This window comes from Oncorhynchus kisutch, linkage group LG5 (genome assembly GCF_002021735.2).
Source record: "Oncorhynchus kisutch isolate 150728-3 linkage group LG5, Okis_V2, whole genome shotgun sequence".
NCBI lineage: Eukaryota > Metazoa > Chordata > Actinopteri > Salmoniformes > Salmonidae > Oncorhynchus > Oncorhynchus kisutch.
This window is the reverse complement of record NC_034178.2, coordinates 8554860-8570992: the sequence shown is the minus strand read 5'-3', so window position 1 is coordinate 8570992 and position 16133 is coordinate 8554860. Positions and strand designations below refer to the sequence as shown.

The window sequence follows — 16133 nt, the reverse complement described above, 5'->3', positions numbered from 1 at the left end:
GGGGATAATGTTCACGAGCTAACTAGCTAAATGATAGCTAACAAACTAACTTATATTAGCTGTCGAGGCTCCAGACCAGAAAGATACACTGCAGGGAAAAATATTTGTATTTGTACCTTGAAATAATCTAGCTAGCTAGCCAGTTCTAACTATATTGCTGTCAGAGAAACCCAGCCCTCACTACAAAGCTAGCTAGCTAGCAAGCAATGCATTGCTTGAAAAGCAACATTAAACATTAACTAGCTAGCTTTGGCAATTAGATTATATCTAACACATACGTGTACTGTAGCTACATGACATAATCAGGTTAACTTCCCAAATCCTTTCTTGCCTTGGTCAGTCACATTGCATGTTGTGTGGACAAGCTAAAGGAGCTAGCTAGCTAACTAGCTGTGTTAGCTAGCTCAGTAAAAACTCTTTCTTTCAGGCAGTTTGACCCGCTAGTTTAAAAACATATTTTAAATCGATGTTATGATTAAATAATAAAATAACATGCTATTATCATTGAGAAAGATTTTGGGCGCTGACAGCTGAAAATTCTAAATTGCAACTGCTGCTCTGTCAATTGGAGGTGGGCTGGGGGCGGGGCTCTGGATCATTTCAAATTGGGATTGACAGCTCGGGAGAAATATGTTCTGTGTCTCTTTTCGAGATTAACATAGCTAATCTTACATTGTTTCATAATTGGCAAGTAGCCTCAATAGCTGCATAATTTATTTTCAACTTTTGCATGCAAACCCCACTTTGGGAACATAATGCCAAGGAACCAGAGGTCCACAGACTCAACATTACAATTCAGCATGATAATATATGTAATTTACATAGAGTTTCAAATATATGTACATACATATTCTATGATGTGCTCAAGTTAAATAGTTTATGAATATGTTCTGAACATATATGTAAATATAGTTTATTACATATGAGTTTTCTGTATGGACGCTCAGTCCTGATACTCTATCCAAATACCCAAGCCTCAGCAAGTCAACTCTATGTTTCTATTTATGAAAATGTCAACATTGTAAACATTGAACATTTCTATGACCAGAGTTATGGTGAAAATATGTTGTTTGTATTGTTTTGGACTGTTGTGTATCTTTTTTTAAAACTAGGGCCTACTGGAGCTGAAGTCTATGAGGGGTGAACTTGTTTCCGGTTCGCCGCTTTGTTACTCTGCATGAGAGCCCATAATTCAATTAATTCACTCGTTCATGCTGTTGATACTGTGGATGCACTTATCACTGTCGTCAGCAGCTCTCTTCATTATAGCCCCAGGTAAGTTGGCATCTTACCGATTCAACATTTTTAAATTACCTTCCCTTAGACCTGTAGAGGAACCTGTGAGGGAAAAAAACAAAGGAAAGCCCCCTGCGAAACATCCCTGTTCTTTGGTGATCAATCTTAGCTGTCTGAAGATGCAATGTAATGGGAATCCACTCCAGAGCTGTACTGTACATCCTCTCAGGCCTGATAAATGCTGAGGGTTAGATTTGATGCTTTTGATTAGCGCCCGGGCATCGACAGCTAGTAAACGTGGCAAATGAACTGCCAGAAAAATGTAAACGGGGAGTAAAGAAGTGATCTACACATTTCAGGCGCTAACTTTATTGATGTGTTGTACAGTGCCTTCAGAAAGTATTCATACCCCTTGACTTATTTCACATTTTGTTGTGTTACAGCCTGACTTCAAAATGGATGAAGTAGATTTTAGAAATGTTTGCTCATTTATTGAAAATGAAATGCAGAAATATCTAGTTTACTTAAGTATTCACACCCCTGAGTCAATACATTTTACAATCAAGTCTTTCTGGGTAAGTCTCTAAGAGCTTTGCACACCTGGATTATACAATATTTGCAAGTACATTTTTGTTTTATTCTTCAAGCTCTGTCGAGTTGGTACTTGATCATTGCTGGACAGACATTTTCATGTCTTGCCATAGATTTTCAAGCTGATTTAAGATAATTGTAGGTGTGAGGTACAGAGATCAGGGTGGCATTAAAAACATCATGTTAAACACTATCATTGCACAAATAGTGAGTCCATGCAACTTATTATGTGACTTGTTAAGTACATCTTTACTCCTGAACCTATTTAAGCTTGCCATAACAAAGGGGTTGAATACTTATTGACTCTTTTGTTTCTTAAATAATATGTACAAATTTCTGAAAAAGTCATTCCAATTTTACATTATGGGGTATTGTGTTCAGGCCAGTGACACACAATCTCAATGTAATCAATTTGTATTTGGTCTGTAAAACAACAAAATGTGGAAAAAGTCAAGGGTTATGAATTCTTTCTGAAGGCATTGTATTTGCCAGTGTTGATATAAAAGGATGATGCCATTCCACTGTTGAGAAATCAAAGTCATGTAAGGCATACACTAATTTGTGGTGCATCTAGATGATCAATTACTTCTCTTCCCCAATCAATTTGATTTGTTTTAATTGCTTTGCACTTATTGCACCAAAATATATTAATGTCATCAATAAATATGATGTCAGGTTCATCTATGTTGTTGTGGGGAATGTGAAAGGCTATCGTTAGATACTTCACGGAGGCAGATGCACGTAACATGTACCAATCAAGAGAAGTTGGTGTTTCAATCGGATTTTGATCAATATGCTTCAATCAAAGATCCCGTGAGGGAGTCCTCATAATCACGGTGGTTCCAATTGCAAACATCAACATTGGTGCTGATCATCTTCTGATGGGTTTAGAAACACATGACATTAATCAAAATTCATTTTGCAACGCCATGAATAGCGCCACTCAACATACGGTCACAAAAAAATATATATATATATATATATATGAAAGTGTTCCTTTTAAGGACTCCGGGGCCCTATTCCAGAAGGGGTGCATGTGAGCCTTTTTATAGCGGCCCAAAATGAAGGCAGCATTTTAGAGAACAGAAGGGCCCGAAACTCAGTGTATCTGTCGATATGTCATAGCCGTCACAGGAGGTGAATCACAGCCAAGTGTCCACAGGCTAACGATGGAGGCCCTGTCATGGGCTGAAACGATGTAACCTAGGCTGTTGATAGTGTAACTCACTTGGGAAGTGACACAAAATCTAAACATTTTTCTGCCGGCACCCTCAGCAAAATCTGCATGTTGTTGTTGTGTGAGTGTTATTAGCCAATAGTGAGGTATACTCACCTAAGGGACCTTACATATAATTGTATGTGTGGGGTACAGAGATCAGGTAGGCGTTAAAAAATCATGTTACAGTAAACACTATCATTGCACACATGTGACTTGGTAAGCAAAATTGTACTCATGAACTTATTTAGGCTTGCCATAACAAAGGGATTGAATACTTATTGACTCAAGACATTTCAACTTTTCATTTTGAATTAATTTGTACAAATTTCTAAAAACATAATTTCAATTCAACATAATGGGTTGTGACACAACATCTAGATGTCATCCATTTTTTAATTCAGGCTGTAGCACAACAAAATGTGAAAAAAGTCAAGGGTTGTGAATACTTCCTGTATTTGCCACAGTTGAAGGAAAATGAATGGCACCATTCCACTGTTGAGAAACCAAAGTCATGTAAGTAAGGCATACACTATTAATTGTGGTGCATCTAGATGATCAATTTCTCTAAGCAATCCAGCTAACCCATCAATCAAATAATCAGTTAACCAAAAGTGTTTTTTTCCAGAAATCGGTAACATTTATTGAGCTGGAATTACTGTTTGTTATTCGAGACGTGCGCTGCAATTGAATCAAATGAATGTGCAGTTGCTCAAACAGTTTAGTCCCACCCCATGTATCCTATTTATGAATTCACCACCGCGTCCCTTTAAACATTATCCCTTTAAACATGACATCCACATGACATTGACATTCAATGATTAACATCAGTATTTACATGACGAACCATAGCAAATGGTCAACATTGTCTTGAGAAATGGAGAACTATCTTTTAATATAAATCCATTCGATTGAATGTTAGTATTCTGGTCCCAAAAGGATAACTCAAGGACAACAGTGATACGAGTCCTATATCTTTTTTTACTTCTTCTATGAGCATCACAAATCTTGGCTCAGACTGTCTAGGTGCTAAAGCTGTCAATGCAAACAGTAATGTGTGACATAGAAACACAGCACATACTGTATATTGCACTGAGATAATCCCACATACCATTAAGCACAAGCGTTGGGCTCATCATCTGATCTCATTATGTATAGGCATTGGGCTCAGTACTTTGTAGCATCACAGATCTTTACCTCTTGTTATTTCGAATGGGTAGGATAGTGTGTAGATAGCACAGGAGGTTGGTGGCACCTTCATTTGGGAGGACGGGCTCGTGGTAATGGCTGAAGTGGAATGAGTGGAATGGTATATAACACATGGTCTCTATTTGTTTGATGCCATTCCATTTGCGCCGTTCCAGACATTATTATGAGCAGTCCTCCCCTCAGCAGCCTCCACTGGCATAGTCATTATTTATTAGGTGATCATTAGGATGAGCTTTCCAGGTAGAGCTTATAGGTACCTAATTCTACAAACTGTAAGCACACTCAGTTCATGTTGGCCAAGCAGCCATATGTGCTCCCATTTCAAAGCAATTACTAAATCTGTAGTGCCTGTGTATAATTATTATTATTTTTTGTCTGTTAACAGGCAGGATGGCATAGATGCATCTGCTGTAGAGTAGATACAAAGGCCTACACACCCACACACACACAAACACACACACTGATTTGAATAATACTGCTACTCTTTCTTTTAAAATGATCGCATGTACACATCTATCCCCCGCGCTCGCACTCTCGCTCTCGCTCTCGCTCTCTCTCTCTCATTCTCTCCATCTCCCTCTCTCTCTTACATGCACACACACACACACACACACACACACACACACACACACACACACACACACACACACACACACACACACACACACACACACACACACCACTTGTATCTCCTCCATCAGAGGAGGTAATGAAAAAACGACTACTATTTTGATGTCATGATTCTTCTCAGGGGAGCCAGCTAAAGTGCCTTCCATTGGGAAGACACCACTGCCATCGCGCCACGCTATCACGGCAATGACTTCTTTAACTGGATTTCCAGCTGGGCGCCAAAGATTGTGAGATTTGTCCTTCACAACAGGCAATTTGCTGTTAACGTATTGTTAATGCGATTAGCCAGCCAGAAACGTTCAGATAATTTAATACATCTCCACGGCTAATTTGGAAGCCGCCTATATGACACATCAGCTTACCGTTGTGTTTGGTCACTAAGGAGGGTATAGGAGTTGACTTATGGATATGTAAAACAATGTAGACTAATGGGAAGATCTGTTTGTACATGCCAGCCCCCTCCATATGCTAGATTTAATTATATGTATACATTGCTTGCTCAATGGCTCTCAAGGTCTAATTGGACTTTACCCCTGGCAGAGCTAGCACACATATGGTTGCAAAGACTCATTCAAACTTAATTTGCCAATCGCCTGTCTTTGTTAGCCAATGGACAGATAAACCACAAACATGGCTGTTGAATAGGCACCAGGCAAAACGTTTATGAATTCAAACAGTTCAGACTCTAATGGCTTATTTCCACTAAGGATTTACCCCAGTGTTTTACCAAAAAGGCTCAGACTTTTGTGTTGCCACCTCCACGGCCTGGCCCCAGTGTCTCACTGCACCATGGCATCTGTGAACCTGCTCTAACTTGTGGCCAAGTCCAGGCCATTGGTACTTTTCAGCTTGCATTTACATAGCAATGGCTAACTGTGAACATGGGTTAACACCATCTACGGTTAACACCTTCTCACAAAGTAACTGTCTTGATGATGCAGATGTTGTTCATTCTGCTCTACACAAGTCCTCAATGTTAAGTCATCGGTATCAAGTCTTCAGTGACAGCCCTAGCTAACTGGAAACACAGTAACCCCCCCCCCCCCGCCAAATACAATAGCGCTAACGTAAATATGATCACTGGCGAACCAATGGTGCTGTAATGGAAAACCCCAGTTTACCAGACCCAGATTTAGCCTAGTCTTGGAAATCAGCCCCAAATGTTTTGGTTGTTATAATTATAATTGTTGAATTAATTTAGAAAATACATGCAATTTAGAATTGTGTGTACAGATTACCTGTATATACAGTAAATTGCCATGTATTGAAACACTTACCCAAATCATATGGGTGCCCATTATTTTATTCTGCATGCACACAGCAGGCACACAGTCGTGTGGAAGATGCATCCCCAATACCTCCGTCGATTCCATTTTCACACTGACACACAAGGTCACACACACACACACACACACACACACACACACACACACACACACACACACACACACACACACATCCTCAGGCCAGGTTCGGACTCTACCCACACACTGACCGTAACATGCCACATGAACAACACCTGTTGCCATGTTGTCACAGCGTTTTCTCACTGGCAGCCCATTTCTGATCTTTTTTAGCCTGTGTAAATGCAGCTTTATTGCCTGGCAATGTGTACAAGTACACCGTCAAAAAGTATGTTTAATCGCATTGTACTGCCCTCTATAGGTCTTCCTCACTCTCACGACCCCCCCCCCCCCCCCCCACACACACACACACCACAAATAGCATCTAAATATTGACAACATGCATGTTTTCCTCGTTATATACATTAGGGGTGAGGACATTCATGCATATTCCAGGATTATTTCAGCCTCCAACGAATGGAAATTAATATAGACTTTACATATTGTGTATGCTGCGCCAACCTTGATCCGCGTTCCACCAGTTGAAACATTGGCAGTACAAAAAACGCATAATTGATTGCGCAGAGACATAGGAAGGACATCATATTATTTCGTCAGACAATGTTGAATTAAAGTCAACTATCTAAGATGCGCATACATATTCAGTCAAATTGTGCGGTCAACGCTGAGGAGAAAAATAAGGATCTTGGGTAGATCTATTCACAACGCAATACAAGCCGTACCACTCACAAGATACAAAGGGATTCGTGCCTTTCCACCGATTCCCCGGCGCGCATGCTACAGAGAGAGATCTCGGTTGAAATGGATGTATCTGATGTTTTGCAGTTTAGTTTATTACACTTTTCCCATATGAAATTATTACTTTTCTTTGATTCCATTCCACAATGAGAGACCAAGATTCGCTGTGAGAAATACAAGAACCAGCTTTTTTGTCGCGCTGATCGTCACGTTGCAGGCGTGAATGAGACAGTTTGTGCAATTCATTGCCAGGTATTTGGAGCTAAAGACCGCCGTGGCTCTACTTTGAGGATTTTACAGCGGGGAAAAAAGGAAAGAAAATCACAGATTCCACATTACCATAGGACAGGATGGTAAACAGCGGAAGGTAGTTGGAATGCTTTCGCATTGACAAGGTTCAACATGGTAAGGACAGCGGATTTTCTGTCTGAGATACACGGCTGTATTGCTCATTTCAAGGAAGCTAATTATTGAGTTGGGGAGCTGTCCATGGTCCAGAAAATGATTTATCCCCATACAGCTCTTACAGCTGTATTCAAGTTGGTTGAATCTAAATTATAAACGATGAAACGGGTGCATTTGATTAAAGTGCCAACAATATACATCCGCGTTTACTGGTAGATATAATACATTAACATTTACATTGCATAACTTTTTGGGGGGCTACTCAGTGTCCTTCAAGGTGATGAATGAATGCGCAATTCATGAAATCATTGCAATGCCTCATATTCGTTCAGTGTAGGCCTGTTTTGATTGAATTAATTAGTGGTAAGTGGCCTACATAGGCTACGGACTAACTAAATTTGGAATGCAATACATTCTTAATCGGTATGAATCAAATGTCCTTTCGTAAAACATAGCCTACCATAAACTCTATGATCATATTAGGATGACTACACCCACAAAAGCGGACCTCCAGGCCGATAGCTTTTTCTATTTTCTCGATTTTGTCACAGATAGAACTTGTGTGTGTGTGTGTGTGTGATTGTGTGAGTGGTGCGCGCGCGTTTGTGACGGAGGGGGTGGGGGCGAGAGAAAGGGAGAGAGAGATTATTTGAACAAGAATTAAGGGATTCTTCAACTTCAACATATACCGGATGCGAAATAAAACGTTTATTATAGTATTATTTATTCCACATCATGATGTAAATTGTGCATGACATTCAGCAATGCTTGCAAATCCGTTTTTGCTTTTAATCAACTTGGGTCTCTTTTTTTCGCCCGAGGGATGAAGGGCTGTGACTATCCCTATGTAACAATCAGTTATTTCTAACGCATGCAGGCTTGAGGATGAACACCTTCCATAATGACCACGACTAGCCTATTTATCATTTATTAACAAGATATCTCCGGATATCTGATGATAATGATTGATACCCGGCGGTTTCTATACTCTTCGCAAATCGTCGGGATCTGCAGGGTGAGTAGGACATTGGTCATTCCATAGGATTGCTCGTATCATATTTTTTAAAATATATCATGAATTCTTAACTTAACAACGGAATTTTGTTCCATTCGATTTATAAAATATATATTTTAATCATGGGTGGCATCGATTAAATGTGAACATTGTCTCAAGATGAACTCTTTGCTGGAATCTTCGGGGAATAGAATTTGAAATGGCAATGGATTCTGTATAAATGCCGCAGATGGCTAGTGGGTTTAGTTTGCAAGCCATTTGAATGCATCGATAGATTTCAAAATCGCACATCACCAACCTAAAGGCGGCCATAATCAAACTGCTTGCTCTATTTTCAAAGAAACACATGCATAGGCTGTACTCTTTTCCATGACATTCACCAACATGCACTGCATGTCATCAATATTTCGCATGGAGATTTATTTCATTTTCGGGTGTCTATACCATGTTGAGATATGATGCTGTAGCTGAATACATAATAATGGAACTGTACTGAATGTGGCATTTTAGCTGCAACAAATGTTTATGGAATAACCATATTGTGTCTTGCCAGATATCTGCTCTTTCTTATGCGTGTAAAACTCCAAACATGTATATGCAATTAGTTACCTAAAATGCTTTACAAAGTGTATTATGTCTCTATCCACAAGTGCATAGCTCGTTGTAACCACTGCATGCAGGGATGTTCCACTTAACACAAGATGTTCATTAAACAGACAATGCCTGCCTTTCTCTTCTAGATGACACCCCATACCGGCACCATACTTCAGTGAGCTGGGGCACCTTCTCCCTCGAAAATGCATATCTGGATACTGAAAATAATCCTCCTGATCGCAGCATCTCTGAGTCTGGTCGAGATGTACGACAATTACGGGGAGATCTGTAGGAATCTATGTACATGCGAAGAGAAGGAAGGGATACTGACGGTAAGCTGTGAGAATAGAGGGATCATCCGACTGACAGAAATAAGCCCGGTGCATTTTTCAATGTACCACCTTCTGCTGACAGGGAACCTCTTAAAGAAACTGTCCCTCAACGACTTCATCAACTACACTGGGGCGACCATATTGCATTTAGGCAACAATGCTATTGATGAAGTGGAAACGGGTGCTTTCAATGGACTCCAGGGATTAAAGAGATTGCACTTGAACAACAACAAGATAGACGTCCTAAGGGATGATACGTTTGTCGGCCTGGAGAGTTTGGAATACCTTCAGATTGATTACAATTACATCACCAATATAGAGCCTAATGCCCTGAGTAAACTGCATCAGCTCACAGTTCTCATTTTGAATGACAATTTGCTCTCTGCTCTGCCTACCAACATTTTCCGGAATGTTCCCTTGACACATCTGGACCTCAGGGGCAACCGGTTGAAAATGTTTCCTTACATTGGGCTCCTGGAGCACATGGACAAAGTGGTGGAATTACAACTTGAGGAGAACCCGTGGAATTGCTCATGTGAGCTCATCGCCCTGAAAGCTTGGCTGGAGAGCATATCGTACACAGCTTTGGTGGGGGAGGTGGTATGTGAGACACCGTTCAGACTGCATGGCAGAGACCTGGACGAGGTCTCCAAACAGGAGCTGTGCCCCCGCCGAGCAATCTCTGAATATGAAATGCGCCCCCCTCCCCCACTCAGCACCAATGGATATTTCCAAACCACGCCAGCTTCGGTGACGGCCTCAGCCACCTCGTCAAATGCTTTCAAGGCATCGTCAAGGCCTACCAAGGGCACCCGTCAATCAAACCGAACCAGGTCAAAGCCCACCTCCCGGATTCCAGCTAACCCTTACAACTATGGCCCCATCATTGCTTATCAGACCAAATCTCCTGTGCCTTTGGACTGTCCCACCACCTGTACATGTAATCTGCAGATTGCTGATCTTGGACTAAACGTCAACTGCCAGGAGAGAAAGATTGAGAACATATCTGACCTGAAGCCCAAGCCATACAATCCCAAAAAAATGTATCTCACGGGGAATTACATTCCTGTGGTACGCAGATCTGATTTCTTGGAGGCTACTGGATTGGATTTGCTTCACCTAGGAAACAATAGGATATCCCTCATCCAAGACAGAGCTTTTGGGGATTTAACCAACCTGCGTAGGCTGTATTTAAATGGTAATCTAATCGACAGGCTTACAGCAGAGATGTTTTTTGGCCTGCAGAGTTTGCAGTATCTCTACTTAGAATACAACAAAATCCGTGAGATTGTAGGGGGCACGTTCCGGTTTGTGCCAAACCTTCAGCTGCTTTTCCTCAACAATAACCTTCTGAAAACCTTACCAGCGGGAATCTTTACTGGGCTGTCCCTCTCTAGACTTAATCTCCGCAGTAACCACTTCCAAAACCTGCCTGTGAGCGGTGTGTTAGATCAGTTAAAATTGCTGTTGCAGATAGATCTGATTGAGAACCCATGGGATTGCTCGTGTGACGTCGTCGGCATGAAGATATGGCTCGAGCAGCTCAGTGCCGGCACCGTTGTTAATGAGGTTAAATGCGAGACACCCAAACGTCACAGCGGGATTGATATGCGTTCCATTCTGTCTGAACAGCTGTGTCCAGATTACTCTGACGTAGTCGTCTCAACAGCGCCCCCCTCTGACGAGCCTCTGCCGGACAGAGCCACCACCACAGAGACCTACCAGAGATCTAACCCCACTAGCAGTGTCGTCCCTCTCTCTGTCCTCATCCTCAGCCTGCTGCTCGTGTTCATCATGTCCGTCTTTGTGGCGGCGGGGCTGTTTGTTGTCGTGGTGAAAAAGCGTAAAAAGTCCCAGAGCGACCGCACCAGCACCAACAACTCTGACGTGAGCTCATTTAACTTGCAGTACAGCCTTTACAGTAATAACCGAACCGTCCCCAAAGTCAAAGCCCCCGCCGGACACGTGTATGAGTACATCCCTCACCCTATGGGCCACATGTGCAAAAATCCCATTTACAGGTCCAGGGAAGGCAACACAGTCGAGGATTACCGCGACCTCCATGAATTAAAGGTGACTTATAGGAGCGATGTGGATGAGGAGAGGAACAGCAACATGAGAAGTCCCACTTATAGCGTGAGCACTATTGAGCCTCGCGAGGACCCCTCCCCTGCAGAGAATGCTGAGCACTTCTTCAGGGGCATCATAGAGGCGGACAACCAATCCCCCTCCGGTAACAGTCTAGAATACAAGTACACTGGCCCTGTCTCGTACACGTACAACCCAAACTTTGATGTTAGACGCCAGTTCTTACACCCAGAGAGGATACGAGAAACAGTGCTTTATGGCACAGCGCCGAGTACTGTTTACGTGGAACCCAACAGAAATGAATATTTGGAACTAAAAGCGAAACTTCAAGTCGAGCCGGACTACCTCGAAGTTCTTGAGAAACAGACCACTTTCAGTCAGTTTTGAGCAACAGATTTGTCCATATATGAAGGATTTCCCCCCTTAAACCCACTGGCTCAATATTGAGGTTGCCTTGGCACGACACATCAACAAAATAAGCATTAAACGGGGTGTGCCAAACTCTATTATTCTTATTTCTTAATTACATGACATTGCAGGAACTGAAAGTCTCTCTGAACCCAACTGGACGAATACACAAGTTGTTCTACTTAACTGGTGATTTAGAATCTATTTTTATATGGTGAAGATTGAATACACATACATGTAAGTGTACAGGTCAACTTACCCAACTACATTTTCAGGAATATAACCATACATATATTGTGAATCACAAAAATGTTTATAAATCACCATCTGACGAAAAAACACTGTACGGCAGTGTCTCCATCAAACTGCGCAGGACAATTCTCTGCTTTAGTCTGTAAAGTAAGTATTTATTGGAGTACTCTGCCATGTATTTTCAAACATTTTGATTCTTCATCAATATTACCTGTGTCATAATTCCATGATCCTCTGTAAACGTTTATGTTTGTAGTTCCATATCATTTACTGTAGCTCGCATTGTAAAAGTGGCTTTTTTTTTAATGGTGGCACACCCCCAATGTTAAAGAAAGACTGCGTCATTTAAAGAAGAAAAGAAGTTGTCTTTGTATGCTTTCTGCACTTTTTGGAGTTGGAAGGCAAGTGGGCCTTTAAACAGCTATCATTAGGATGATTACTATTAAAAATGAATACGTGCATTCATTCTTAATATGTATTCTTGATATGTTATCAAATTCATGAATAATAATTGAAATAATAATTATGTTGTGTAATACTGATATTTTAATGTAACACCTATTTTTATACAAGCATTCGCAATTCTCTTTCCCTCATCAATTTCATTCGTTTTAATTGCTTTGCACTTATTGCACTATATTGACCAAAATATGTTAATGTCATCAATAAATATGATGTCAGGTTCATCTATGTTGTTGTGGGGAATATGAAAGGCTATCGTTAGATACTTCACGGAGGCAGATGCACGTAACATGTACCAATCAAGAGAAGTATGTGTTTCAATCGGATTTTGATCAATATGCTTCAATCAAAGATCCCGTGAGGGAGTCCTCATAATCACGGTGGTTCCAATTGCAAACATCAACATTTGTGCAGATCATCTTCTGATAGGGTTAAAAACACATTACATCACAGGCACCAAAAAATACATATGAAAGTGTTCCTTTCAAGACTCCGGGGCCCTATTCCAGAAGGGGTGCATGTGAGCCTTTTTATAGCGGCCCAAAATGAAAGCAGCATTTTAGAGAACAGAAGGGCCCGAAACTCAGTGTATCTGTCGATATGTCATAGCCGTCACAGGAGGTGAATCATAGCCAAGTGTCCACAGGCTAACGATGGAGGCCAGGTCCTGTCATGGGCTGAAACGATGTAACCTAGGCTGTTGACAGTTTTCGGGTAAATTATGTGCCAGTGTAACTCATTTGGGAAGTGACACAAAAATCTAAACATTTCACTTCCGGCACCCTCAGCAAAAGCTGCATGTTGTTGTGCGTGTGTTATTAGCCAATACTGAGAATCTGACCTAGCTGGTTTACTGCTGTGCTGCAGTTTCATTTCCTGGTATTTGTGTTTCACCTTGGTAAACAACTGCAGTGACCATAGAAATCCTTGCTTGGGAAAAAACATATTTCAGGTGTGAATCATATTATGGCGTTAGTATAGGGATGTGTGTTCGATGTTTGTGCTTATGTACACAATTGTGTGTCTACACTGACATGTGCTTCTTTGTGATTTCATAATGTACCCATCTCATCTGTTGAGTGAACCTGGTGGTGGGGGGTTCATGCTCCTATTTTCAAGCCAGAAGCCAGCTCCAATGTTGCCATGACCCTGAGCAGGGTAGATGACTCCTGGCTAATGGATGCATGAATTAGCCATGTCCCACTGCAGGAGGTTGCCATGAGAACCCTCTAAACTGACAAATAATGCTTTTAATAAGCCAATAGGGGTCCTCTGTGGGGCTCCATGTGGAAGGGCAGAATGGTTTAATTCGCCTCCCTGGATTCTTTCACTTAGCTCATTTGGAGGGGCCAAAGGAGGGAACATCTCTGCTGTAAACCTGTTGTGCTGCAGTGCAGGGCCGAGAGGACATGTGAGGAGGACGCTCTGCCACAGCGTCATGATGATGTGAGCAATCGAGTTCAAGGAGATTTGGGTAATTGAGAAGGCAGAGATGAGATCTGACAGGCACCAATGAGTCTGATGATTGCTTTAATCATGATAGTTAATGGAATTCCTCCAGGCATGTAAAAGCGCTCCAATGTTCATCAACACATTAAGATTCCTTGTCCCTCACCTCTGTAATTACAGATCAATGTTTTTTTTTGCGTGTGTTATTCTCACCGATTGTAATGAATGTTTTGTTTATTGTATTATTTGAGTCAATATGTCTGATATTATTTCTCATTTTGCAAACAGGCTCACAATGCGAGAACATGTGTTTTTAACCTGGTTTGTAACCTTTCAATGGTTTTCATGGGCATCCAGAAAGAAACTATAACTTATTATTCAAAGCAAGGGTAAAGCATAATTTCCATTTGGCATTTTGACCTTCAACATATTGCAGTTTAGAGAATATTAGTGTGATTTGATTAACAAAGCAGCCTATTTCTCAAGTACCTGTGGTAAAGATTCCTAAGGGATGTTGTCTAATGTTAATTCACCCGTCTCCCCAATCTATAGTTTTCCCGGGCTACATGAAAAGTAGTATAATATGGTAATGAAATATGTTATAACAGTATACTGGAAAAGGACAGTAATAAAAGCATGTATGTATACTTCACATTCCTGTGGTACTGAGAGGTTGAGCTGAGCTACTGTACGTACAACTTCCTGTTAAATATGACCTAGTGACTGTTCCTCTCTGCAGGGATAAAACCAAATCAAATCAAATGTGCCGTATGAAAAAAATCTATTCTGTTAGATGGTGAAAAGTGTTTACAGAAAACCAGCGAGGGCCCTGGATTACTAACAAACTGCAACAACAGTTTTTAAAATGGATGCTATTTTTGTCTGTCATCGCATAACATTGTGTGTGTATGTTGGAGAGAGTGTGAGAGTTGTGTATGTGCATAGAATCTCAGTGACAGTGTTTGTGTGTTCGGGAGGGAGGGGGAGAGAGTCGTGTATGTGCGTAGAATGTCAGCGACGGTGTATGTTTGTGTGTGTGTGTGTCAGTGCCTATTTCCTGTCTCCCTGTTTCCAAGCATGCTCCCACTGGGTCGCCCGGTTGTGCTTATTAGGCTCGCGTTTTGTCCGTTTGGTTATAGTGCTGCAGCCGTTGATCAGAAGCTGCAGCGACCCTGTTGTTTGATAAATGGCAACCGTAGCATTACTGACTCCCCAGCCTCGTGATGTCTGGCCAAAAAAACAACAGGTTGATGTATTGCTTCCTTGAGTGTGTCAAGTCATTTAACTGTAGCCCTTGCCCTAGCTCTGTGCGTCATTGTCTCTGAGTGGGAGGAAAGGAATGCAGAAATGGTACACCCAATGATGCAGCATACTGTAGTCACAGTTATTTTGTCTCGAATGTTACGGCTGTATTGGGTGATATTGTTAGTTGACTTGAGAGCTGTTGACAGCCGTAGATATGCGAGAAGGTGCTGCTAAATTGATGTCAATGTGGCAATGGATTACGGTTTATTTTGTTTGGTGTGCTGACTGGATAGGCTGTCATTTATTTTCCTTGAAACCATGCAGGATCACACACACGGTCACAGTCTCACACATACACGTGAACATGTACACACGCACGCACACACATAACTGTGTATTGAAGTTGGATTTTAGCACAAGCTCAATATGTGACAATGTGATTTCATGCAAGACTCATGACCATAATATGGAGATTGTTTACCCTCACAGGGATGGACTTTAAAAATGAAATGGCATATTTTGCTGCTATGTATGGGTAGAAATAGCCTATTGTCCTTGCCAAGATTAGAATTCTTAGACCATACTGAGGAACTGGCATAAGGGAGTTGTGTGTGTCATAAGGATGTGTGTGTTTTTGTGTACTTCTGTGTGTGTTTTACTGAGTGTGTTTCCTCATCAGGGTGTTTGTGTGGGTATGTGCCTGTGCTGTGTGTAGATAGTCTTTAATTGGAGTCTGATTTACTGTAAAATTCCACCCATGAAATGTTTTATTCTCTATTGTCCCCATTTCTCAATCTCTGTCTTTCATACACATAAAGGAGCATAATTCAGAAACAGGCCTGATAAAGGAATTAGACTAGGTGCTAGGAGATTGACCTGATAATGAAATGGTGGGAGGT

The 16133-nt window shown here is 41.3% G+C and overlaps 1 protein-coding gene across 2 annotated transcripts; it reads left to right on the top strand.

Moving 5' to 3' along the window:
- The first annotated feature begins 6765 nt into the window (after positions 1-6765).
- On the top strand, positions 6766-14641 carry LOC109890606 (SLIT and NTRK-like protein 5). Of its 2 annotated transcripts, none has more exons than XM_020482551.2 (2): positions 6766-7389; positions 9145-14641. In XM_020482551.2, exon 2 carries the CDS (start codon positions 9202-9204, stop codon positions 11803-11805), a length of 2604 nt encoding a protein of 867 aa, XP_020338140.2. In that variant the 5' UTR covers positions 6766-7389; positions 9145-9201; the 3' UTR covers positions 11806-14641. The 2 variants fall into 2 exon arrangements, with proteins under 2 accessions (XP_020338140.2, XP_031680207.1); XM_031824347.1 differs by lacking the exon at positions 6766-7389 and adding an exon at positions 7983-8404.
- Positions 14642-16133: the final 1492 nt, after the last annotated feature.